Source organism: Leptodactylus fuscus, chromosome 6, assembly GCF_031893055.1.
Source record: "Leptodactylus fuscus isolate aLepFus1 chromosome 6, aLepFus1.hap2, whole genome shotgun sequence".
Taxonomy (NCBI): Eukaryota; Metazoa; Chordata; class Amphibia; order Anura; family Leptodactylidae; genus Leptodactylus; species Leptodactylus fuscus.
In genome coordinates this window covers 100,906,587-100,931,335 of record NC_134270.1, presented here as the reverse complement: position 1 = coordinate 100,931,335, position 24,749 = coordinate 100,906,587, and the positions used below count along the sequence as shown (strand labels likewise).

General features: G+C 41.0%; 1 protein-coding gene across 2 annotated transcripts; it reads right to left on the bottom strand.

The window, feature by feature from the left end:
* Positions 1-1,001: 1,001 nt before the first annotated feature.
* Positions 1,002-15,756, bottom strand: ATF5 (activating transcription factor 5). 2 transcript variants are annotated; one of them, XM_075276829.1, is made up of 3 exons: positions 15,574-15,756; positions 3,951-4,223; positions 1,002-3,224 (listed from the first exon to the last, which is right to left on the bottom strand). In XM_075276829.1, the coding sequence occupies exons 2-3, from the start codon at positions 4,126-4,128 to the stop codon at positions 2,461-2,463; spliced, it is 942 nt and encodes a 313-aa protein (XP_075132930.1). In that variant the 5' UTR covers positions 4,129-4,223; positions 15,574-15,756; the 3' UTR covers positions 1,002-2,460. The 2 variants fall into 2 exon arrangements, with proteins under 2 accessions (XP_075132930.1, XP_075132931.1); XM_075276830.1 differs by lacking the exon at positions 15,574-15,756 and adding an exon at positions 7,870-8,175.
* Positions 15,757-24,749: the final 8,993 nt, after the last annotated feature.

Below are 24,749 nucleotides of genomic sequence, written 5' to 3'. Positions count from 1 at the left end.
ATTGTTTACAACACCGTAACAAGTCCGTAAAATATGGGTGACATTATGAGGAGGACACTGTGGCTTTTGCTGTAGGGATAATAGCTAAAGCTGAAAAAGTGGGTCAGTGGTGGGCCTAGGAGAACTGAATTGACAGGGTTCTTACTATGGCACAGTCATTCAGGGGCTTATATAAACTTGGAGTCTGCCCTATAAGTTTTGTGATCCATGTCATATGGTTTTCATCTCCTGCACAACTGAAGGTTTACTGATCTTGTCTAGGTTACTGACCTTGTCTGATCTTACCTTTTTAGGGTTTCCTTAAACTTAGCAGTGATGGTTGGTGAGAATGACTTGATGATATCTGCAATAGCAAGGCTGTTTCAGACAGAATCAGCAGCTCACCTTACAACATGGAAGCTACTGGTATACTCTAAGGTGGGTGAAATTAAATATCTAACTTTTACATCTAAATGGCCAGCTATAACATTTAATTGGCAACTTGGCAATTTCCAGAAATTCACTTCTTTGTGAACATTGTGAACAAGTTGAGTAACTTAGTAAATAGTTTGTTTTACTGTTATTACCCAAATATTGAGGTTATGTTGTTTTCTAATAGTAAAGGACAACCTCATCAAGGGGAAATCCATCCTAAATCTATATTCTATCAGCCTATAAAGATGTATCAGAAGGGCATGATCTTAGTGCTTCTTTGTGGTGCAGAATAGGTTTTGAGAGCGCTAAGGAATACTGCAGCCCCTTCATCCTGGAAATTTGTGGTGGCCTAAACTCATGGACTGCATTGATATTATTTTCTGACACATACCCATGATATATCAGTAGATCAGTGCTGAATATATTTACCTGCTAAGGCTATACAGTGGACCAGCATAGACTCAACCACCCTGGAAACATGGCATGCCATTGCAAAACATGTCAATGTATCCTCTCCAAAACATGTATTGGTTCACATTCAGACTTCACACTTGAAGACGTTAACTGACTTAACACAAGAACAGTACTATGACAACACATTTATTTATTGTTTTCATGACTACATTGTATTTTTTAGAAATAACCACAATACCCATCTCCCTTTAAATCACACCTATGCTAAACCCAGAATAAGTGTCCCTGAACCCCAGCCATATAAAATGAGCTCAATGATGTTGTGCTCATGCTTTTAAGTTGACCTATATATTAAAATGTAAAAAATGTATACATACCAATGACAAAAAACAGTGACCCGTGAGGGTACGGTATATAAATGGGTGTGGAGCAAGTTCAGAATAAGAAGATCAGGTCTAGCAATAAACCACTCAAGACTTCAGAGACAGAAAATGAGTCGTGGTCCCATTATATTTTCCTAATATGCACAAATTAATTCTAGAATTCACAATCCCACCATGAATTTATGGCGGCCACATATAGCTGCATTTGAGGTAGTTTGTCAATCGTACATAGATCTGTGCCCAAGGAAACACCTAATATGACTGACTCATTTCTGTCATGTAGTGACTGATTTAGGATGGCCATAGATATAATGGCGGTTACTAGACATCACACTTCGAGCAAACAATTGCTTCCAACCATTGGAAATGTTTTCCAATTGGTCAGTACAATTTTAAGATGTGATATGAAACTGTAAATATTTAAGTAAGTTCCTTTAATGACTAGTGTCCAGTGGAAATGATGAAAATGGTGGTTGAGTAAGTGGGAACATCTTCTCATCTATGGCCCACTTTAGGCCACATGTGATCTTCTAACTACGAGCTTTCAATATGAAATTTCTTTCTACAGCTTGTAACAGTGTGATCAGGCCTAAAAAGAGGTACAAATACCTCATAGTTGCTAGGGTGACTATTTTGTCATTGGCAATGGATTACTCGCAGGGTTACAGTTACTTACAAAAATAAAGGTGGATTAAAGGATTTAATGATTTTACAATAAAAACTGAAATATATATTATACCGATATCCCCTAATAAAGCTATAGTTATCCAGAACAAAAAAAAAAATCAACTTAAGCATCTCACTACATCACATTCATAAAGTCAGCGCCTCAAAGCCGCTGTCTTGAATCATTCGCTGCCTATCCTATAACTGCCTTGCACTTTGTAGGAATAACTGGCTGATGTGCAATTTGTCAGTGTTATGTGCTTGGTGATTTTCTCCTTCTAAGTGCTGGTGTCTTGTAAAAATGCCCAGGGGTCAATTAAAAAGATCTCTGTTAATCAATTAACTACATATCTGTTATGTAACAATTGACAACTACAACCAGACTAGTTTGCCTGTAGGTGGTGATGTAGATTTTACAAATTTACAATCCCTTTTTTCATTCCTGATTTTGAAACATTTGGTATCGGCAAATAGAACTGCTTGATCTTTTTTAAGGACCCAAAGTTACTTTTACAATCTCATATCTGGTTGTTTGAGGCTGGTACTCATACTCCAGAATAAAGTTTATATTTTTCAACATGATCTAGTTGCTGCGGAGTCTTTGACTCCTGGCCTTGTAGACCTCGATGAGCAGATCTTTGACATATTGGATCTCTCTTTCAATTGAATCAGACTTTTCCTTCAGTTCTCTGTTGCGGACTTCAAGGCTTTGACATTCTTCATCTAATGCGTCATATTCTGCACGTTTCCGTTGGCGGTATCGAAGAGCTGCCGTCTTGTTCTGATCTCTCTTCTTCTGTTTACGGTCACCTTTGGGTGGAGTTGAGGGAACACAACTGAGGGCTGAAGTGGTGGGGCGGTCATATGGCGTAGGCCTGTTAAGTCGTTTGGATTGAGCTGGCGGGTCAGTGGTGTTGTTAATCACCATAAAATCCTGCTGATTTTCTCGAGGGAAATCACTTGGAACTTCTGGGTATAGATTTAGGAGCTCAAGGCAACCAGAATCTAGTGTGTCCAGTGCTACGGGGGCAGGAGCTGGTGTTTCTGCAACGTAGGCCTGGAACTCTACTCCTCTATCACCGAGCTGTTGATCAGGTGTTGGGAAGAGAAAGTGAACTTCATGTGAAGGCGGGGTGCTTGGAGCCACTTGATCGTGAGGCATTGGAAGCCCAGGGGAGAGGGTCTCCTCCAGGAAATAATCTTCCATCTGCTCTAACTCCTTCTTCAGGAGTGTTGCCATGACTTCCAAGTCTGGGGCAGGAGGCCCTGGCAAGGATGGATCCGCCGTTGCTGGCAGGAAACATGAAAAGTCCACCCTTTCCGTCATCCAGTCTGTGAATCCATCCCCTGTACAAAAAAGTCAAGAGATCGGTTATTTATAGGAAGAAGGTTACAGTTTAGAATGCTGGAAACATGCTCGTTGTTACCACTGCTCACTGTTCCTCTAAGGCTAGCTTTTGCAATCTGAAAAATACAGTCCATATAACGCTGTCCATCCCAGAGGTTGAGACTTACAGTATCATAGTCATCTATGGTGCTACGAATCATTCTTTCACTGCAAGACTACTGTTCCAAACTGTAGTTATGACAGGACAGAAGTCCCATGGTGAGGCAGTCACTCACAAATAAATAATAATGATACTGTGAGTCTGGTTCTCAGCTAATATGTGTACCATATATTCCAGACCTTAAAAGCCGGTATGCAGTTGACCTAAAAGTTTTGTTGTGGAGCAAAAGTTCTGTTCTACTCTTGCAATAAAGGGGTAAAGTGTTTATAGCCTAGGCAAAATTCTCTATCTGCATCTTATCCATGAAAGCGGATTCAAATAATGAACACATATTGTATCAGTCAGGATGTAGCTATGGGTGGTGCAGAGGTTACAGTCACACCATTAACCCTAGCACCTGAAGAGCCCAAAGACCCTCTGCTGCATGGTAAATGGCACATAGTGACCTTGTTACAACTCTTGCATTAGGGCTGATGAGATTTGTGCTACATCTGGATCAGACAGAAAAACCCAGGACTTGGAGACTATAGATAGACATTTATTTGAATATTTAGGTTCCACTTACCTGCCAGGCATCCTCCTTCAGCCCCATGCAAATTCACCCCGTCCTCCATGTGCACTGGAAGCAGTTCATAGTGATTTCCATGAGCAGGGATCTTAAGGAGATCCGCCCGCCAGTGCAGAGTGCTAACTGGCAACATCGACATTTCCAGATCCAGGTTCAAAGCCGCCAGGAGAGACATCTCGACCAGAATTATTCAGGTTTAGGCCGGATAACTGTTCGGGAGCACGATTCCAGCTGGAGGTGACAGCGGAAGGCGCAGAGCGGATAAAAGACCTGCAGCGGACAAGGGACATATTAGTGTTGTGGTCAAAACCATACATTGGGTAAACATGCTGCATCTGGTTTGGGCTAAAAATTTTCAACCTACTAGACATGTGGGTGTGGATATAAGAAAGGGGGCATGGCTTAAATGTGCTATGACATAACAAACATGTTCTAAAGCTTTGATGTATAATTGTGACTCAAAGTAAGACATGTAAAAGGTGGAATAGACGTAGACTAGATAGTCTAAATATACAGCAGATTTATTGTCAGCCACTGTGATAAATCTGGTGAATTTTCAGACTGCCTGTCTACGTATGCACTGTGTAACTATTAGTAAATCACATTAGCAAATTCCATAATATTGGTGATTTTTCAACATTCTGCAATTGAAAAAAAATCGAAGAACCTCAGGCCTCTTTAAACATTCATTTCTACAGATACCAGCAATGGGCAGCAGTATGTTTCAACGGTTCTGTACCCTCAAAACCACATGTTCAATGGGATTTTGGAGGTTTAATTGTTCCAGATCAGCTGTCAGATTTTCTTTAAAGGGATTCTACCATTAAAATCACATTTTTTGTAGATCACACGTAGGAATAACCTTAAGAAAGGCTATTCGTCTCCTACCTTTAGATATCTTCTCCGCATCACCGTTCGGTAGAAATCCGATTTTTTGTCTGTATGCAAATCAGTTCTCTCGCAGCACTGGGGGCATGCCCCAGTGCTCAAGCAGCACTGGGAACGTCCCCAATGCTGCGAGAGAACTCTCCAGCGCCGCCTCCATCTTCAGGAACGGACTCTCTGCACGTCTTCTTCTGGCGCTGGGTTCAAACTTCTAGGCCTCGGGTCACGGGCAGAGCCAACTGTGTAAGTGGCCATTTTCTTGTGGCCTGTGGGCATGCGCAGTGAGCTCTGTCTGAGGCCTAGAAGTTTGAACCCAGTGCCGGAAGAAGACACGCAAAGAGGTCGTTCCTGAAGAAGATGGAGGCGGCGCTGGAGAGTTCTCTCGCAGCATTGGAGACGCCCCCAGTGCTGTTTGAGTACTGGGGCCCGCCCACAGTGCTGCGAAAGAACTCATTTGCATACAGACAAAAAAATGGGATTTTGACCGAACAGCGGCGCGGAGAAGACATCTAAAGGTAGGATAAGAATAGCCTTTTTTAAGGTTATTCCTACGTGTGATGTACAAAAAAAATTGCTTTTAACGGTAGAATCCCTTTAATAAGAAAGATAATATTATTGCTATGCCCTAAAGACAATCCTCAAAGCCTGGCCTCCCAACAGTGCTTTAGGAAACTTTGCTCTATGTGACACCTGTTATGTATCTACTGGCAATATGTTATATGATCTAAAGATGAAAGGTCATAGTTCCAGGAAACTTGTGTCAGGGAAAAGGATACAGCATAGTCTATCTTTAACCAGGTTGGTTATTCAGTAACCATTTCAATGTTAACGTGTTTGCAACATACCAGGCATTCAGCAATTCACAGAAATTGTGCAGCCTGGTGTAGACTTGTGCAAGTCATTTAGGTTGATCTCAAACATGGGCTCTTGTATGGCTTATTTTTTTAGGTTTGCAAAACATGCCATGAATTTCATGCATTTTTTTCAAGTATTATGTAACAGAATTATTTTTGGTCGCACATTTTGAAGTGTTACTTCAAGTAATGTCTTTTACTGTAGAGAAGGTCTATGGGAAAATGTCATGGCCATGAAAAAAAACCTTACCAAAAGTTAAAAAAAAAATACCACAATAACCCAGATTTACTAATCTTGCTGCACATAGCAAGTGGTCAAAAATGCACCTAAACTTGGTCCATCTTTTATAAACAGTGGATGGAGTAGGGTGGGAAATCAGGTAGGCCCAATACGCCCCAGTCCATCAATAAGCAATAAAACCATAGTATCTGCAGGAATAATTGACAGACATTTTGTACTGAAGGTTTTTCCCATAGTGTGTGGTTAGGACTTGTTGAAATCCCATCCATTTCACTCCTACAGTTATTCACAGTGAGTTAGCCGCCAGCGATTCTGCCAATTCAGTGTATGGTTCCTGCCAGTGATATTTTTACACCGACAGGAAGAGGGCGCTAGAAGACAAGTTCTGCATAGTTAATCTCTGTATCAGTGCATCTCAGTTTTTCCCATTGTGAATGATATGTCACACATAGACATAAGATTGTGGTCTGATATATCAGTTACTAATTTATCTTTCGGCAACATTTTTTCCCATATAAATTACATCTAATATATACATAGACCTGGAGTAGACAATAGTGGTGAAATAATCCAACCAAATGTTGTTATTTTTTTAGTTCCATTACGTTTACCTTCAGAATTAGACCACCTTATAGTCATCTATTTTTTTTTCTCAAGAAACAGGAACACTCTTGCCCATGGCCTGTCTGGTATTGCAGCTAAGCCCCAGTCAAGGTGCAATATCAGACAAAGCCTATCAACTAAAGTGGAGCCATTACTGAAAAAAAAAATGCAGTGCGGTGACTCTGTGGTTAGCACTACTGCCCTGGGCCCAAATTCAGCCAAAGAGAATATGTGTATGGAGTTTGTATGTTCTTCCCACACTCCAAAGACATATTGACAGGGAATTTAGATTCTGAGCCCTACGTGGGATGGTACACATCTGTGCATGGGTTTCCATTCACCATCTATAATGCGGAGAGGGGAACGGAATAACCCTAACGCAGGTGTGAACTGCGCCTAAGTGATAACAATCTCTGTAAAGCACTGCAGAATATGTTGGCACTATGTAGACAAGCAAAATAAATAAATCCAAATTAAATTAACATGGGATGTGATAAATTAAAGTGTTTTTTGAAGGCAAAATATTTTTTATACATTTTTAGCCAATTTTCTCTATTCTCACATTCCATTGAGCAGGAGCGCACATTGTCTACTTTCCATGCCCCTCCCGCCATCGCGCCCAATCTGCTGCATTTACTGTAAGCTCCACTTATCTCTAAACTCGCCCAAGGGACTGTTTTTTCTAGTCCATGAAAAACAAGCGTAAATTAAATCCCCGAGGGCTGAACTGGCGCAGATGGTTCATACAGAGCCTGAGCACTTAGTTACAGCACATTTTATTATATTGCTACTAATAATTTAGAAATGTAAGAAAACTATAAAAGATATAGAGCCCTACGCTCAGGGCCCCAGTTTGTGGAAATGCCACGATTTCATATAGTCCGTAGAGGAAAACTCTGTGGACTATCTGTGAAAAAGTACGTGGGGCTTTAGCCTAAAAGAGCAATGACGGGCAGGGAGAAATACAGTACACTACTCATTTTGAAAAGAACAAGATATATCTCATAATACCATAATAAAATAGTACAAAAATATAAATTCTCATTAATTAAGATGAAATCCAACCAAGTTGAAGCCATTCTACATTATAGCCTGAAAATGCAAACTCCTTATCAAACCGCTGTTTATTATACTGGCAACATTATAATCACCTCCTAATTCTATAATGATAACATGTATTCCCATATTCTACATATTGGTTGGCAAAGCCCATAGTGACATTACATTACATTATGCCAGTTCCAAGTATCAGGATCTAAAAAAAAAAGTGGACGCTAAATAAATAGTATTAAAAATAATTAAAAATTTGACCTAAGATCATTTATGTACTTACTCCATGTTTGCAGATTCTCTGGTGCAGCACAAGTGCATATGCACACTTGTTTGGTGGAATTGCAGGTTTAGAAAGCCATGATAACTGTTGAGCAAAGGCTTAATGGTGTCTGAGCGGCAAAAGGCATATGAATCCCAGCATACAGAAGCTAAACTTGTATACTGTAATCCAGAGATTGCATCACCGCCAGCAGAATATCTTCCCACCCACAATTAACCTGTTCCTTGCCATGGCAATGCTCTAAAGAGGAGCAGGCATTACAGATCCTCTCGGGACATGAGAAACAGGCTGTAATTGGCCAGCTCCTTCATGGCCCCATCATGTCTTTCGATGGTCATTTGACTCTTAGGAAATTTTGGAGGTTTATTTTAAATAGAGGACTTTCTGCTACTTTCACAGCAGATATCGAGAACAACAACAAAATTCTATAAAAAATTAGAGAACAATGGCTCACTCTTCATAACCGCTACATCACCCAAAACTATTTGATATACTTTTTTATCTAGTTGTGATAATTTTATTCAGAGTCAAGAGTGCACAAATAAAAGGTCAAAAGTCATACACAGACCCTAGTGACGCATAAAAGACATCAGAATTCAAAAGGAACGTGTCTGTTACGGCCCCTGTTAGGGATTTTGCATTTAGCTCAAAAATGTCAAGTTACACCTCTGTGCAGAGCTGTGTGACAAAGAACATGTCTACCCACCAGGGGCTTAACTACCGCTATAGCAGGGCAAAGTCCAATTCTTTTACCTTTCCCTGCTTCCATCCACTACCGGCTTCGCTGGGGGCTCCGCATATTACATATTAGGGTATTGTGTCATGTTTCTGGACATACAGAAATAATATGTGTCAACCCCTGGAGGTCTAAGTGGAGGTGGAATTACACAGGCGCAGGGGAGAGGAAAGTGAAAATTGGTCATTAGGCTGGTCTTACACGGCCGTAATGTAAGTCCGCAAATGGTCCGCAATTGAGGGTTTTCAATTGCGGACCATTTGCGGACACATTATATTCAATGTGGCCTCTTACACCACCGGATATGTTATCCGTGGTGTGGTTGGGCCACAACCTTGGTCCGCAATTTATAGGACATGTCCGTAATGGCCGTGAATTGCGGCACTGAATGGACTCGCCCCTAGAACTCTATGGGCGAGTGCGGCAAGACACGGACATCTGCGGAGTCTATGTTGCCGATCAGCAACTAGTGTTGCTGATCAGCAACTTAAGGACCGTACATTCAATACGGTCGTGTAAGACCAGCCTTACTCCAGCGGGTTACAGCCTTTGGGGGCTTGCATGGGAGGTGTGTAACAGAAACCCTTTCTGTATGGGGGCCTGTAATATGAGCCCTTACTATATGGGGTCCTGAAACATGGGCCTAAACCAGACCTGGGCAATGTGCGGCCCGCGGGCCACATCCAGCCCTCTGACTGCTTCTATCCGGCCCGCATAGCTAGTGGAAGGTTTTTCAAGGACCTGTGATGATGTCATCACAGCCTATCACCAGGATAGGCTATGACTGGTTAGTAGGCGGAGCCACACGGGACTATGTGCTTGATGCAAGCTGCCAGCAATGGGGGCTGCTGGATGATAAAGAGAGAAGTGACAGCATGTGTGAGCAAGAGGGGGGAACTAGGGGCAGATGTAGGGGGGCAGTTAAACTTAATGTACATGTAGGGAGGACATTAAACTAGGGGGCAGATGGAGGAGGATATTAAACCATGGGGGGTAGCTGGAGGGGGACATGTCTGCCTCTAGTTGCCCCCAGTTTAATGCCCCCTCTAGTTTCTGCTGGTTTATACTGGGGCACCAGGAGAGGGACTTAATACGGTGGGACATTTGGAGGGAAACGTTATAATGTGGGGGGTATAATGTTAGGGTGTCTGTAGGAGGATTTTACTTTGTGGGGCACATGTAAAAATTATCGAGAATGGGCGGAGTCAGCGGAGAAGTGGGTGGAGCTAAATTTGCCGCAACGCGCATGGCCCTCTTTAAACAATTTTTGATGGATTAAAAGTTATGTATTAAGCATATCCCAGTGATGCGGATCCTTCTATCTCTTGATGAAATAATTCTACCCCAAAGTACAGCTTTGAGGAGTCGGAAGTTTGGATCGTGCACCTGGGACTGTTGAATTTGTGGAAGTGGTGAGCTACCATTACTATTTTTTTTATTGTTATGAGGATATAATAAGGGCCCTTATTACAAGCTCCCATACAGTAAGGTTCCTATTGCAGGCCCTGCTGACAGTTAGTGCCTGTAACAGGGGCCCTAACTATACTTTAGGGGGTCTTTAATGGGGATAGTATACTATATAGGTCCAATAAATGAGACAATATATTGTTTAGTTCCAATAAAGGGGCAATATACTATGTGAGAAGATCAGTAAAGCGGCCCGGGTGGGAAGTGGGACCCTGTCTTTCCTAGTTATGTCCTATCTACCCATTATAGTCTATGGAGTCCATGTGCTTTTTTAGCTAACCGCTTTTTAGTGCATTCGGTATTCTGTTCGGGGGGTCCCCAAGTGGACTTCCCAAATGGAATACCGAAAGCAGATGTGAACTGGGCAGTACTTTGTAAATTACCTATATATCAACGAATAATGCCAGAATATAAAGAACAATTTGGATTATTTTCTTACTTTCTGTAGAACTAGAAATAACTGTATCTCACGAAATCAGAGGGAGAGTGCTCTTTTCTTTTTTTTACTGGTTCTTTCCATTATTGCACAAAGTACACAGTGTGCTATGTCCAGGCATGTTTTCTCTGCATAACTGTAGCTTTATGTTATATATTATTATATGCCTGTATATTACTGAAATTCCTATATAAAAACCTAAAGCAAAAAGGTTTGACATTGTCTACAGCAGTGGCTAGCAACTGGCTGTTCATATCTAGCTTTCAGGCACTTCATGTCCTCAAAGATGTGGTATTATATACCACTAGAAAGCTGACGGTGCGCTTAATTCAGTGCACCGTCAGCTATTTCAGTACGCACCCGGGTGCTGGAGATATCAGTGCTGTTAGTACTTTTCCATAGAATTGTGCTGTTGGGGGGGGGGGGGGGTCCAGACAGCCAAGCCATGACGCTAAGCTGTAAGGCCCGCCTTTCGGGCAATGGGGAGATATTGGTGTAAAAATGAACGGCACCGATATCTCCAGCAGTGGGGTACATACCTGGAAAGCTTATAGTACACTGAATTTGGTTGGCTTTCTAGCTGTATGTAATACCGCATATCTTTGAGGACATAAAAAGTCTTCTGTAATGTACAACCCTTGCCCCTGTTTCCAGAATGAACAATATGTGCACTGGGTTGTGTTTGTTATTTCCAACATTGACAGTCATCTATTGCAAATGGGGGGCATTGTATGTAATTGAGGCCTACATAACGTAATAGGTTGACCACCACTGATCTGAATGGTTTAGTTCTGAGAATAGAATGACAGTCCTGAAGAGGTAAAGGAACATGACTTTGTTAATGGATTTGTGAAATATTCATGTGTATTGACAATTGCTTGTGCAGGTATAGCCATTGTCAGCTTCAAACATCTCCATCTAGCTTCTCTCCTGGGATCTCCCTTGGTCCAAGAAAAACAACAGTAAATTAACCCCCCAGGGGCTGAGCTGCTGCAGATGGTTCAAGTTGAGAACAATATTATTTAGTACCAATACCAAGCTCTGTTGTACATATAATACAGTAAATCCCCCATATCTGCGATTTCATTAACTGCAGTTTCACTTACCAGCAGTTAATGGCAGAAGGTTATGCAAGGCTTTATTTATATCATTTGGATAAGTCATTAATATAAGATTGTTGAGGGCTGACACTTGACCCCCACACCCAACAGTTCACAGAGCAGTGTACAAAGCCAGTGGCAGTGGCTTTGTACATTGTCCAGTGACCGGGCCTGTAACAGCACCACGTGGTCACTGCATTGAGCCATCTGATTCTGGTTGTGTGCATTGTCATAATAGTGTTTGATGGTATCCACAGTTTTTCGGTATCTGCTGGTAGGCTTAGAACCTATTCCCCGCAGATACAGGGGTCTTACTGTACTATGTTCACATGAGAATAAAACACAACGCCTAGACAACCAAATATGAGCTCAGTCCAGGTATATGTTAACATTAAATTTTGTAAATTCATCATAATGTGAAACTGGAATATATAATTGGTATATATTTTCCATTTCCATTTAGATAGTGGATTGTCTTTATTTCTCCTGTGGTAGTGCTGCAGGGAAACAGAACACTTGCTACTATGTTCCCCAACAGATCACAATTTGTCATTGTGACTCTAAGCAATAAAACCAGCTGTGATCAGATCCTCTCCAGGGACTTGTCTGACAGCTTTTTAAGACTTGTTTTGTCCAATGCATTTTCACCTATATTTCAGTTTAGTACACACAGATCACACGATGTTTGTACTACGTGACCTGCATATAGTCTAAAAAAATCTCTTGATTCATATGCCAACATTCCTATAGACTTTAATGGCTAAATGTACTCCAAAATTGTGTTTCATTGTCCTTTAGGTGTCCCAACTATGTTTCCCAATGTAACTGGGTGAAAATAAAATTGCATACCCCAGGACATACTGTTATCAATTCCAAAGCACATAATTGCCAGTGTGAATTTGGGTTTACTAGCAACTGGTAATTGGCACAATGAAGATGGAAACTTTTCTTTTGGGAAATTAACTTTAATATGAGGGAAATCGATCTACCACCTGTCCTTTAAACTTGGGAGCAGCTAGCAGGTACCTGCTTTGTGTTACAGGTTTTAATAATCTATACAACTAACCAGTAGAGTTTTCAGGACACATGCAGGATTCATATATGCGCGTATCACATTGAAAACAGTAGTTAAAAAAGCCTCCCATTGAGTTCAATGGGTAGCGCGTGTATGACCGAACCCATTGAAGTCAATGGGATTCTGTTTTACATTGTGCACTCTGACAAGTGTTTACATGTCAGAATGAGCAGAGCGTAACTCCATGTGAAAGCAGCCTCACTCTGCATTGATTTAATTTGCTCCAAATGCATTAAAATGTCAGGAATTGGGGGGAATGTATCAAGAGGGGTAAAAAAGAATCACATCTTTAGTGCAAGGACTTCTTTGGCACTAAAGGTGCATCACATCCTTTGTTCTGTGCCTCTCCTGTCATTTTCTGTGTTGGACACATATTTATTATAACTCACAATAGTTTTCTGGCATGAGTTAAACAAGAAACCTAAGGGGGCGTTCACACTACCGTCGGTGTCCGACATGTAGTGTCCGCTCCTAGTGTCCGCTCAAAATCTGTCACGGACACTAGGAGCGGACACTAGATGTGTCCGTGACACCTGTCATTCACTTGAATGGGCATCGGGTGCGTTCTTTTGCACTCCGTGCCCGTCCTTTCCTGTCCGCAAGAGAAGATGTCCGACTTCTCAAGCGGACAGAGGAACCCTGCATGCAGGACACGGACACTACATGTCGGACACCGACGGTAGTGTGAACGCCCCCTAACTGGCATAGATCTCCCTTCTGGCAGATGGCAGCCTGACTGATTTATTAAGAGGCCGAAGACTTTTTATAAATCAGCCATGTTGGGGCCATGTTGGCTGACTTAAGACAGGTGTACGAAACACCAGGTTGAATAAATCTGCCCCAAAGTTAGCGCACCTTTAACACTTTTGTGCCAAGATGTTATACCACTTTCTATGCCATCCTTCTTGAAGTGAGATGACAGAAATTTTTGCAACTTTTTAAATAATTCTGGTGTCAGTTAATGGCCCACGAAAGACCGCGGCAGAAACACATCATGGTTTTCCCACAGTGCTTTTCATAGAATGTCCTCATTGGTTTCCTCTGCTCACTTTCTGCTTCAATTATACCTATATGAAAACTGTCAGCATTTCTGTAGGTATAATTGACATACTGAGATTTCTGAAACTGCAATGGTTTTGGAAATAGTAGCATTTCCGCTATGTGTATTTTTCTGCAATGTGTGGATGGGATTCGCTTAGGAGTAGAGTGACACTGGGTTCACACCAGCACTTTATTTCCGTTTTCAGGTTTCTGTCTTCTGCAGATAGAAGACGCAAACCTGCAGTCATTTTTCAAACCCATCCATTTGAATGGGTTTGAAAAGTGTCCGGCCGTGAGCGCTGGTGAGCGTTATGTGCTCTCCACGGCAAAACCAGTTTTTTTAAGCAGACACAAAGTCCTGCATGTCTGACTTTGTGTCTGGTTAAAAAAAAAAAAACGGTTTCACTGCAAAGAACACAAAACGCTCACCAGCGCTCACGGCCGGACACTTTTCAAACCCATTCAAATGGATGGGTTTGAAAAATGACTTCAGGTTTGCGTCTCCTGTCCAGTTTCGGGCAGGAAACAGAAACCTGCATAACGGAGACCCCGGGCACAGATGTGAACGAGCCCTGAGTGATGTAAAAATACAAAATGCTACAAGGTTTTTGACAAATAAGCTGAAAAACTAGGGGCAACATGGTGGCTCAGTGGTTAGCACTGCAGCCTTGCAGTGCTGAGTCCTGGGTTCAAATCCCGCCAGGAACAACATCTGCAAGGAATTTGTATGTTCTCCCCGTGCTTGCATGGATTTCCTCCCATTCTACAAAGACATACTGATAGGAAAAAAAAATGTACATTGTGATCCCTATATGGGACTCACAATCTACATTTAAAAAAATAAAATAAAAAACATAAGCTGAAAAACTTGCAAACCACTATTTTGTGACTTTTGTTTAACACCAGAATTCTGAAGTACAGGACTTGTTTTAGCAAATGTCACAAGTGCTGCACAGTCTCTTAGGAAACTGAGCTAGCAATCATTTCCTAAGGGACTCTAGATGGATTCATGACTACAGCATAACATCAATGCTAATGACAATTGTTTTGGGTCACATGATAATCATACGCGCATGTTACCGGTGTATAGAAAATCCCCAGCTATCACGAGTTTCATGTTTAACCCTTAAGAGATCTACCCACAAATAGAAATACTGATATAGCTAAGAGGCATAACACACTAGATGTGCTGGATATCTTTATGCTTTAAGCAGAATTCAAGCCTCTTAAGCTTATGTAACAAAGTCAGAACATGTTACATGATGTAAAAAGAGCAAAGCAATATCGGAAGCATGTCTGCAGGAACTGATCCAAGCTCTTCTAGTTAGGTCAGTGCTCCATAGCAATATCATGTGCCGGGAGTTATTGCATTTTGTCAATGTGATAGACCTCAGCATGATAGCATGTCAATATGTTAACCCCACAAATGTTAGCATACAGGGGCCACAAATTGAATTTGCTATTTCGTACACAAAAATACCAGATCACAATACATTTCATAACATCAGATGTACATCTGCTCCAAATGAAGCAAAACCATTTTTCAGCAGTATACAGTACACTGTATGAGCATGTAAAGATTATATATATATATATATATATATATATATATATATATATAGTAATACATAAAGCATAATATATATATATATATATATATATATATATATATATATATATATATATGCGGATATACTGTATACATATTCCTTTTTAACTAATTAGTATAAACAAGAATTCTAAATTAATGAATACATTACCTAGTGGATAACATCTAATATATAATATCAAAAACATTGTCAAAATTAACCAGTTTTCCTGTAACTCCATAAAAATCTAAACCACTTACGCCATATTTGCAGTTGTGTTGTATTTGCAGCACAAGTGCAGTCGCACACTTGTTTTGTGATAGTGCAAGTCTACAAAGCCATGGTGACTCATATGCGAGAGCTGTAACTTTGTTGGAGCTGTAGAGAAGATATGGCTACAAATTTTTCAGTGGCTTAATAAGTTTGTAACGTGTAGATAGCAGAGGTGACATCAGCGCTGACTGTATATCCTTCCGCAGATTCCACACCACACACCCACATGAACCTGCTCAGTGTCAGCAGCACTGTTACTGTACAAGTCACACTTATCACTTCTCAAGGATTCTTTCTGCTTTTCACTCACAATGTTATTTTACTTCTACTTTGTTTTTTTTTATTACTGCTTTTCTAAATGATTCAAGTTGTTGTGTAAGATTTACAGGGACTATTTTGTACAGAAATGTGACATGCTTACATTGCAACAGAATTGCATCAGCCTGGAGGGAGGTGTCAGTTCCCCAGGTCACTGAGTTTATGGGAGCTTGCAGATCATTGGATGTCTAGGCTGAGGCTTTCTGTGTGATGGGTGCGGCCTGTGAGCCGAGATGGTCAGATGGCTGTGAAAATATTCGAACTTTTTTCTTACTTTACTTCGACACTTTGCAGCGTGTATACTGAGAACTACAATGTGTGAACTTCAGCTTTAGGGCTTTGCAAATAGGATTTATGTTTTTTTTTTAATCTGAAATTTATACTTTTTTTTATATTTTAGGTTAAGATCCTACGTAGTGTCCCGCAGCAAAAAAGCTCTGGGGGAAAAAGCGTGACTGCAATGCATCACCTTTTTTTCCATAGCATTCTTCATAGAATGTCCGCAGAGGTTTACTCCATGGGCTTTCTGTTTCAATTATACCTATATGGAACTGATGGTGTTTATGTAGAGCTAATCGACAGGTGGTGATTTCCAAAACCACAATGGTTTTGGAAATCACAGTGTGACCACAGTGCGTATTTTCCACTATACAGTGACTGTAAAACACAGCTTCCGCTGTGGGCACACTGCAGTGTTTTTATCACGTGGGGCCGTAGTTGATTTGTTAGCATGTATGCCAACTTTGTAGTCTTTTGTCAATGTAAAGTGTAACTCTCTCTAACAAAAATACTGCTTGAAGTACTTTCGTCTCTGCATGACTCGTGTGGACACCACACGGAAAAATCATACGGACACCACTATAGTCTGTGGGGTCCGTGTCTTTTCATTGCTGACTGGTTTTTAATGTGTTCGGTATTCTGTTCGGGGAGTCCCAAAGCAGACTTCCCGAACGGAATACTGAACGCAGATTTAACCAGGCCTTAGGCAAACCCTTTACCAGTGCAGGGATTATCAAGACCAGCGTACAATATGCCGTTCAATAAACCTCACTATCTTCTTCCTCACGTTATGCTGGCTATATTAATGAGATGTTCATTAGCAGACAGTTGGTTCCTTCAATTACATTTGGTGAAATCAGCTGACAATCTGGTGTCTGTAGTGGTTGTCGGTGGACATAAGATAAACTACAGTCTACAACAGGGTCCCTCACTCTGCAGCATTTCAGACATAGATACATATATATTTAACAGTTGTGCGGCTCCAGGGGAGAAAGAATAAAGGTGGGGGGGCATGAGTTGTGACCTTCTAGTATCTGGATATAAGCTAGCCTGGTCAGAGGACCACAATTGTTTTATAAAGTTAAAAAGTATAATACGGCAGATGAATAGGGTTGAGCGATCAGGATCGGAAAAGAACGAATTCCGATCGGCGATCGAGGAAATTTCACAATCACGATCTGAATTCCGACCTGATCTTTACCAGCGGGATCGAGGTTGGAGATTATTTCATGATCGGCTCAAACCTCAAGTGACTTTTCCTATAAAGAACCATTGACTAGGGTTGAGGATCGAGATTGGAAAAGATCGGATCCTGATCGGCGATCGAGCAAATTTCACGATTAGGATCGGGATCAGCTGGAAAATGATCGGAAATCGGATTTTGAAATCGATCTTGAAATCTCAAGATCAGCTCAACCCTACAGATGAACCATCTAAAATGGACGTTGATTTTCCCAATGTTTGTAGACCACTCTGATTCCTCTGGTCATCCAAAAGCCAATCGTATCACCAGAGAAAGATCACAATAAACTATAAGTAATCAATGTATTAATTAGTTGTTGTCATGATCTGAATTATATGAATTTTATATAGGAGGTAGACATCCTTACACTTATTGTATAGCACACCAAGTACTTCGTCTTTGTTTTTTTATTAAATAAGCACACCATACTAAAGAGGTGCACGTGTATGGGGGGAAAGTGGAGTTACGAAGAACAGTTTGTTCAGCTATCTAAAGTGCATGGCCAGCTTTAGACACCACACTCCATACACTTGGATGGCAGAATCTAGTTGATCATTTGCCACTGTGTGCGTCCATTCTGCTGGTTTACTTTGAATATAACCATCTCTGATCTGCCAGTCACAGTCAATGGTTGGATTATGCAAATGATCGATGTGACATATGATTGATCTTCTGCATTCCAGCCAATACTAACCTTATGTATATGATCAGCTTTTTAATTTCTTCAGGCGGAATCCACCTGAAGAAAGGTCATGTTGTTTCTTTTTTCTGCTAGCAGAAAAAAACTGCTAGCAGAAAAAAAAAGCTAGCAGTCTCCATAGACCACCATTGTATGGAGGCAGATTTTGAGACGAAATCGCTCTGCCTCATTGGCCTGGTGTTTTCTGAAGCAGTTTTTACCAACAACTGCTCCAGAAAATGCTCAAAAAAACGCCTCCGGGACCAAAATAAGCCAGGCGGTTTTTACGTGTGAACTAGCCCTTAGACAACTTTTCCTCCTACCCCCTCACATACACACTCTTTCCAGAGAATTGGGACACTCTATACATATTTGATGGTTGGTCAGTCCCACTGTAGGTGGTAGATTCAGCATTCATTTGATGTGTAAGGCTCCTTTAATTTACATTAACACCTTTCCACCACAGGAATTTTTAGATTTTGGCTTTTGACTCTGAGCTTTCCAAACCCCATAACTTTGTTATTTTTGTGTTGACAAGGCCATATGAGGCCTTAATTTGTTTTTCATAATTATATTATTTATTATTCTGTACAATGTACTGGGAAGCTGGAAAAAACTTCAGAATGGGGTGGAATTGGATGGGTTTTGTTTTTACGGCGTTCACTCTGCAGCCAAAATGGCATGTCACCTGTATTCTATGTTTCGGTATGATTCCGGGAATACCAAATTTAGTTTATAAATATAGTTTCATTTACATTTTAAGCATTTAACAATCTAAAACTTTGCAAATTCTTTTTTTTTTTTAAAGTCTCCATATTCTAAGACCTGTATTTTTTTTTTTTATATTTCTGTACACGGGGATGCATAAGGCTTCTTTTTTAGTTATGCCATTTTGGGGATTGTCTATTGTTTTGATCACTTTTTATTAAAATTCTTATCAAAGGCAAAACAGCAAAAAGCAGTGTTTCAGCATTTTTGATTTTTTTTTTTGTTTGTTTGTATGAAGCAGCCTGCCATACAAATGAAAGGCACACAAACACGGCAGCCTTCAATAGGCTCCCACAGCTGACATGACAACTGGACCTCACTCCATGTACCAGTGATCTCCGGCAAAATGGCACTTCTGGCACCCGTCCAGTAAACAATACGGAGCCAGAAGAAGGAAGTTTCGTCTGTTGTCTAGTAGCTGGGTGCCATTACTGCAGCAGAGCTCCCATTAAAGTTAGTGGGAGTGAAGTTGCAGTGAAGGCGTCTTGCTGCTATTCAGCGGCTAGAGCTTTCAACTTCCGGCTCGATAACGTTTACAGAACGGGAAACGGAAGCAGCTACATACAGATGATTGGTCCGGGGTCGGGTGTCAGCCCTCTATCAGTCTGTCCTGAGGATAGGCCATAAAAAAATAAGCCTGTACGACCCTTTATCATATTTAAAACTAAGAACTTTTCTTTTTTAACAGAAAATTAGAGTCACATCAGCACACAGACCTTTGACCTTTTCAGAGAAAGTTTCAATGCCTCAGCACGGTGTGAATATTTTTTTATTGACATTAACTCGAAGGTTCACACTATCTTTTCTCTGCCACCCTTGGCAATGGCTGTGCTCTGCAGACGCTTATCACTGACTGTACATGTGACCGACTGGTGGAACAGGAATGACTCTTGTACAGCTACACATAGTTCCTCCTCTCCTGTAGGGTCCAATCAATTCTATTCTCAAAAATATCCAAGCATCTGCTTAGGTGCTGAGTCATGTCTACCTTGTCATTTTCTTGAAACTAGAAAATAAAGGTAAAAGGTTATTTACAGAACATAACATTCTCTGTTTTCTATTGTGCCTCGCGTTGATAAGAAGACCCAAAGAATTATAAAACTTAACTTTTAAAGGGATTCTATCATTAGAATCCCTTTTTAAGGTAATACTAGGTCGGAACAGCCTTAAAGGGGTATTCCCATGTACATGATCATATCTATATTTGTAGATAATTGAAAGTTAAACATTTTTGCAAATATAAGTAAGTAAACATTTTGCAGAGTTTTAAAGGTTTTCTCTAAATATCTTGTGGGAACTATCTAAGGGTGCATTCACACAGAGTAACGTGCTGCGCGATGTGGCACGTATACGGCGTATGAGACTGAGGCAAAATCACGGCCGCAAAATAACGCAGCGTATACGATCCAGGCTGCCATTGAAATCAATGGGAGCTTTTACTGCGCGCAAAGTCTCACATCACATGGCACGTTACTCCGTGTGAATGCACCCTTAGATAGTTCCTGCATTCATGGTCGTATCCACTGGAAACCGATCAAGATAACAAGACTGTGACCACAAGATATTTAGAGAAAACCTTTAAAAGGGTGCATTCAGACTACGTAACGCCGGGCGTGTATGAGAGCCGTACACGCCGGCATTACGGCAGACTGCCGAACACTTTCCATTCACTTCAATGGGAGCGCTCGTAAACGCCGCTGTTACGAGCGCTCCCATTGAAGTGAATGGGAAGTGTTCGGCAGTCTGCCGTAATGCCGGCGTGTACGGCTCTCATACACGCCCGGCGTTACGTAGTCTGAATGCACCCAAACTCTGCAAAATGTTTAATTACTTATATTTGCAAAAATGTTTAACTTTTAATTATCTACAAATTTTTTAAAAAACTATGTACATGGGAATACCCCTTTAAGAGAGGCTATTCGTACCCTACCTTTATAATTGTGCTCTGCATCACCATTCCGTTGATATTCCGGTGTGTTTCCCCTGTGCTGCCTGAAGACTCTCCAGTGACACCTCCATCTTCTGTAGCCATGCCTCTCCGCCACGTCCTCTAATATCATCGCCAGGCCGAGCCTATGTTTGGGATGGAAATCCCACACTTGCACAGTCGGCTCTGCCATCAGGCTTTGGGCACGCCGGCATGCTACTGCGGGGAACTGATTGAATAAATGAATGACAGTAGTTACTGAGGGAATATAACATTATATCATTGCTAGATGGTGTGAATATAATATATTCAGCAGTTTGCAAAAGTTTTAGCACTTACCCAGGGCACGTAGGACCAGATGTGTGTCGTCCCGGCGAAATCACAGGTATTTAAAGGCATCCTATCATTCAATCACTTTTATTTTTCTACCACGTTGGAATAGCCTTAAGAAAGGCTATTCGTCTGCTACCTTTCCTTGTCTTCTCCACGCCGCCATTCACCTAAAATCACGTTTTTTCTCGGTATGTAAATGAGTTATTTCGCAGCACTGGGGGCGGGCCCCAGCGCTCAGACAGCAATAGGAGCAGCCCCAATGCTACGAGAGAACTTTCTCCAGCGCCGCCTCCTATTTTGACGCAGCGAGGTCTTCACCGCATCTTCTTCTGGTGGCGGATTCTAACTTCTAGGGCAAGCCGAGTGCGCATGCTCACAGCCACAAGAAAAATGTCCGCTTTCATAGTATTGGAAGCAGCCATTTTCTCGTGCCCGACGGGCATGCGCAGTCGGCTTGCCCGAGGCCTAGAAGTTACAAGCCGCCACCAGAAGAAGACGCGGTGAAGACCTTGCTGCATCAAAAGACTGTCTGAGTGCTGGGGCCCGCCCCCAGTGCTGCATAAGAACTAATTTACATACCGAGAAAAAATGTCATTTTAGGTGAACGGCGGCGCGGAGAAGACAAGAAAAGGTAGGAGACGAATAGCCTTTCTTAAGGCTATTCCAACTTGTTAGAAAAAAAAAGTGATTGAATGATAGGATGCCTTTAAATACCTGTGGTTTCGCCGGGCTGACACGCATCCGGTCCTACGTGCCCTAGGTAAGTGCTAAAACTTTTGCAAACTGCTGAATATATTATATTCACACGATCTAGCAATGATATAATGTTATATCCACTCGGTAACTACTGTCATTCATTTATTCAATCAGTCCCCCGCAGTAGCATGCCGGCGTGGGGTTTGTCTCTCTGCCTTACGTCTATACTTATTAGTGAAACTATGTAAACTACAATGATGAGACGTTCATTCTTTGGGGTAATTGACCTGACATTTGCTGTTACACCTTGCTGGAATTTTCAACTTTTTTGTCTTCTCCTTAGTGTATAGGACTATATTGTTTTATTTATACCTCTATATACACAAGAATGTTTATTAACTTGATTGCTATCATGCATAGTTTGTATCATAACACTAATAATAACACGGTTCATGTTGTTCTCAATTTGAATTTTATTTATTCATTGATTTATTTTGGGTTTGATGCTGTTTGTGTATTTCCCATCTTTTGAGCTTTTTAAAAATCCTTTTTTTATTTATTATCTAATTTTTACATAATCTGTGTTTTAATTATTACAGTAAATCTGCACTTGTACTACTGTATTTACCTCAATAAAAGATCACTTTTATCTACTATTAGATTTCTCCTCTACTTATACGACCTTTGAGTGCAGACCCTCTGATAAGGGATTTTGGTCCCTGTTACTATCCATTAATTTCCTGTCTTCCTTTGGTGGGCTGTACTGTGGATCTGTTGGGAAACGATTGTTGTGAGGCAGCAAACAATCCAGAAGTAGTTAACCCCTGTATGGTTGGTTTGAGAACACAACAGTAACACAGCAAACAATTCAGTGCTGAAATAAAGGCTCAAAAACTCTAAACATGAGTCTAAGATAAGTTTAACTCCTTATCGAAATCCACTATATCTATGTACTTTTCTGTGATGAGGCTCTGTTCTGCAAACCTACAGACTACAGTAACTGAGAGGATATTGATAAAAGGGAGGGGTGATAAGAAAGTGCCTTATCTGTAGACATCTGGAGTCCTTCAGAACTATATGTAAATATATATATATATATATATATATATATATATATATATTTATATATATGGGTGTGATCCTAGTTGAAAAGGACCTTGACCACACCCAAACCTGAGAAAGGGGCCCAACTCTAGAGGGAGTGCACAAAGCAGGAGAGTGCTGCTGGTGACCTATAGGAACAGGTGGACTGTGGACCAGTTGGAGGCAGACAGGTGGTCTGATCCAAGAGGACTGGATACTAGAATGAACCCGATTCCAGAGAAAGAGTGCTGCTGGTGACCTGCAGGTGGATCGTGGATCAGTTGAAGAAAGAGTCTGTCCCAAGAGAACTGTATTCCAGAAGGGATTCGGTTAAGCACAGTGTGAGCCAGACTCCTGAGAAGAAACTTCAGTAAAGTATCTTGCCCTCAGTAGATTAGTCAGGATACAAGAAGTGAGGTGTGGGCCAAGCTGTTTTGTTATTTTTGTTCCTGTTATCACTTACAACCTGAATATAAAGCCACTTAGTTTGGATTGCATCACCTGATCTGCTGTTTACTTAGCACCCAGCACCACCACCACCAACTCAGTTAAGTCCAGGAAATCACTAATATATATATATATATATATATATATATATATATATATATATATATATATATATACTTTGTAATGTATCTAATCAGAGAAACATTCTTGTTTTATTCACTTAACTGTCTCTTTTACTTCTTAGTTGACATTTACTTTAAAACTTCACGTGAATCTGTCTTGAGACAATGTTAGACTACAACTCACTAAATTATCACATTATATATGTTCTAAGAGGTCTAAGGACAGGGAAGGCGAAGGAATAAAAAGGAGTTTATCAGTCAAGTGTTTTATTAATGTTATACTGTTCAGCCTGGCTGTATTATGTCCTTCATGTTGCCTCTGAGTGAGAGTTGGGGAGCAGAATATCCTGTTTTTCTCCATGTGCATCTAAGGGAGACATCAGAAATGGAAAACTGCTACAAAAAGAAGAATATAAGTCACATGTTATTTAGGTATACATACTGTAGTATTGATTTTTGCAATGTATGTTGAAAGGTTAGTCAATTATGTCAAATAAATTGTCTGACCAGAATATTTTCATGTGCCTGTCAGAGAATAGAGGAATAGTGTTCTGTAAGGTTGGAGCTACCATCCACATAACATCCACAATCCAGGACTATTAATAAGGATTGGATGTTACTCTCTTCTGCCTGTAAATAATAGTTCAATGGGTCTCACAGCCACTTATATGTGAAGTTTAGCTGAATTGAAGGTTTGTAGAGGTGTCAGGAAATATATATTTTAGGTGTAATGCTAGGTTCACACCTGCGTTCTACTCTCCGTTCTGTGGTTTCCGTCTTCTGCATGCCAGAAGACGGAAACCACAGACCGGGTCCGGCTGTGAGCGGCGGTGAGCGTTTTATGCTCTCCGCCGCAAAACCGGTTTTTTTAATCCGGACACAGAGTACTGCATGTCCGACTCTGTGTCCGGATTATAAAACCCGGTTTCGCGGCAGAGAGCATAAAACGCTCACCGCCGCTCACGGCCGGACAACTTTCTCACCCATTCAAATGAATGGATGAGAAAGACTCCTGCAGGTTTCCGTCTCCTGCTCTGTTTTATGCAGGAAACGGAAACCTGAAGTACGGAGTGCCGGGCGCAGATGTGAACGAGCCGTAAGATTTATCCTGTAGATATATAATAAGCATGAAGAACATACAGTACATTTCTTGTAATTTGGCCCTAATGGGAACTGATATATGTTAGAATAGTTCCAAATTACATCACCTGAAAATATACAGAAAATCTCCAAGATTCCAGCTAAAGATAAGATAATACTAGCTTTCC

Excerpts from the sequence above, each read along its gene's own strand:
- ATF5 (XM_075276829.1), bottom strand. The coding sequence starts at position 4,128 with ATGTCTCTCCTGGCGGCTTTGAACCTGGATCTGGAAATGTCGATGTTG. Across the intron at positions 3,225-3,950 it reads TGAAGGAGGATGCCTGGCAG|GGGATGGATTCACAGACTGG; the intron begins GTAAGTGGAACC and ends TTTTTTGTACAG.